The sequence below is a fragment of the Stegastes partitus genome, unplaced genomic scaffold, assembly GCF_000690725.1.
Source record: "Stegastes partitus isolate 25-593 unplaced genomic scaffold, Stegastes_partitus-1.0.2 Scaffold1396, whole genome shotgun sequence".
NCBI classification, from domain to species: Eukaryota; Metazoa; Chordata; class Actinopteri; family Pomacentridae; genus Stegastes; species Stegastes partitus.
In genome coordinates this window covers 89,215-91,428 of record NW_007579127.1, presented here as the reverse complement: position 1 = coordinate 91,428, position 2,214 = coordinate 89,215, and the positions used below count along the sequence as shown (strand labels likewise).

Below are 2,214 nucleotides of genomic sequence, written 5' to 3'. Positions count from 1 at the left end.
CCAGTATCTCCCCACCAAGAAAGAGGAGAAGACGGATATCTCTGAGATCTCATCCCAGGAAAAGAAAAAAATAATCAGAAGTACACTGGAGTACAAGTCATTGGCCCTAAATTTTAGTAGTGTAAAACATCGATAACAAATAACATTTATTGTCATTAAAATAATACATAATAACATAAATACATTTTTAGCTTGTTCAAAAGTTAAAATATAGATACTAATTGAATATTCTTAATAAATAAATAAATACATTTATTTCCATCCATCCATCCATTATCTATATGCTTAATCCTCACGAGGGATGCGGGGGAGCTGGAGTCTATCCCAGCCGACTTAGGGCGAAGGCAGGGGACACCCTGGACAGGTCACCAGAATACATTTATTTATTTATTAATAATTTATCCAAATACTATACATAATATCTATAAATAATATATAATGATAGCATAATACAACCCTAACCCCACCCCCTGTTTGTGATAAAATATAAGTGCTTTTACTGTGTTTGGGCTACATGGTCGTCGCTACCTTAAGTTCTCTGTAAACGAATACAACTCTGAAAAGGACACATGCAGGAAAATGGCAACCGGAACATACACTGTGATCGCAGCGATGGATAATCTGACTATCATAACTGAGAGGCCAGCGGTGGGGAATGTATCTGTAGCTCTGTGCAGCCCTTAGCTAGCTTGTCGAGGCTGGCTGCTACATTAGCTACCAGCCAAGCCCAGCCTAGCTGCTACGTCTAGCAAGTTCATTTTGTCTACTCTTGAATTAGTACTTAGGTTTCTTCTTTTCAGACAATAGACATTTAGGAGATGGTTCTTTACCTGACATGTTTCGACTGGAACTTCAGTCTTCCTCAGAGGCGTCAGCTGATCGCTGTGACCTGTCATTTATTTGGTGTTCCTTATGGGCGTAGTCTGACAGATCTGTCAGTTCTGTCAGACTGGCCACGCCCCCCGTTTGTTGAACAAACAGTTCAACAAACGATTTGCCTTTTTTTTTTTTTTTTTAGTTCTATTATACTACTTTCAGCTTTAAAATCTTTTAAGAGCTTAAAAAAATTCTGCTGTTTCATTGATTAGTTTTTTGATAAACATGAAATATGTTGAAATATTTACATTTAATTATCATGTTGACAATTTTTAAAGCTAAAATGTCAGAAATCATTTGACTCCATTTAGTAAAATGTGAATATTTATTGGTTTTCTTGGTCTCTTGAGATAATAAACTGGATTTATGTATCGACAACACACTTCACAGGCCTATAAATTCCTTAATTTATAAGTGAAATAACTGGGATGAAAGATTGACCTTATAAAATCTCATGACAAAACCAAAACACATATAAATGACTTGGGTTAGTAGTTATTGAATTGATATTAACCAGCTTTGCAAATAAAATGTCCAAAAGATCAGTTATTGTTGAAATTCCTCAAAGGCTGCACCCAGAATGAGCAATCTAAGGTCATTAGGCGACATCTATTTCCATCCTGTTGCCTTCAAACCTATATTTTATCATTCTCTGCTCCGTCTTTGTCGCTCTGTAGTAAAAGCTTCATATTTAATGTAATTAAATTATCTGCATCAAAAAGTCATGCACACAATTTTACTGTTTAATATCTCGAATCCCCGTTTAACAGCCTCTCAGCGAGCTCACAACCGGTGACAAATCAGTCAAGTCATGCGGACTGAATGCGAAATGGGTTTTATATTTTATTCTGACTGGCATCAAATGGGTCTTTAAAAAAGGGGGCTTAAACTGCCGTGTCATGGTGGATGTCGGGTTGTAATCGCTGCTCATGTCTTTGCCGTAGGAGCTGCAGTTTGAGCGGCTGACTCGGGAGCTGGAGGAGGAGCGGCAGATTGTGGCAAGCCAGCTGGAGAGGTGCATGCTGGGAGCCGAGTCACCGGGGGGAGACAGCAGCAGGTAGGTTTGACAGCGTGATGCCTGGTTCTGTGTTGCGTTTTTCGCGTGCACTGAATCTCAAACAGTTGATTTTAGATTACTGACGGGGTTTTTTTTTTTTTTTTTTTTGGCTGTCTTATACCGTATTTAACACCATATAAATGACGGATAATTACTGTTATTGATGAAAAGTTTAGATGCACCAGAAATTCAGGAGCAAGAGTGCAACAAATTGTGTGTTTGTGTTCATACTACCTGCATAATATTAAAGATGAAACATGCTATACACTGTAAAAAAAAAA

The 2,214-nt window shown here is 37.8% G+C and overlaps 1 protein-coding gene across 1 annotated transcript in view; it reads left to right on the top strand.

Moving 5' to 3' along the window:
- The window catches only part of LOC103370263 (plakophilin-4-like), a 75,043-nt gene that overhangs the window by 24,640 nt on the left and 48,189 nt on the right, over nucleotides 1-2,214 (top strand). Inside the window, exon 2 of the mRNA XM_008299250.1 lies at nucleotides 1,821-1,933. Coding sequence (XP_008297472.1) covers nucleotides 1,821-1,933 — 113 coding nt within the window. The remainder of the gene's footprint in view (nucleotides 1-1,820; nucleotides 1,934-2,214) is intronic.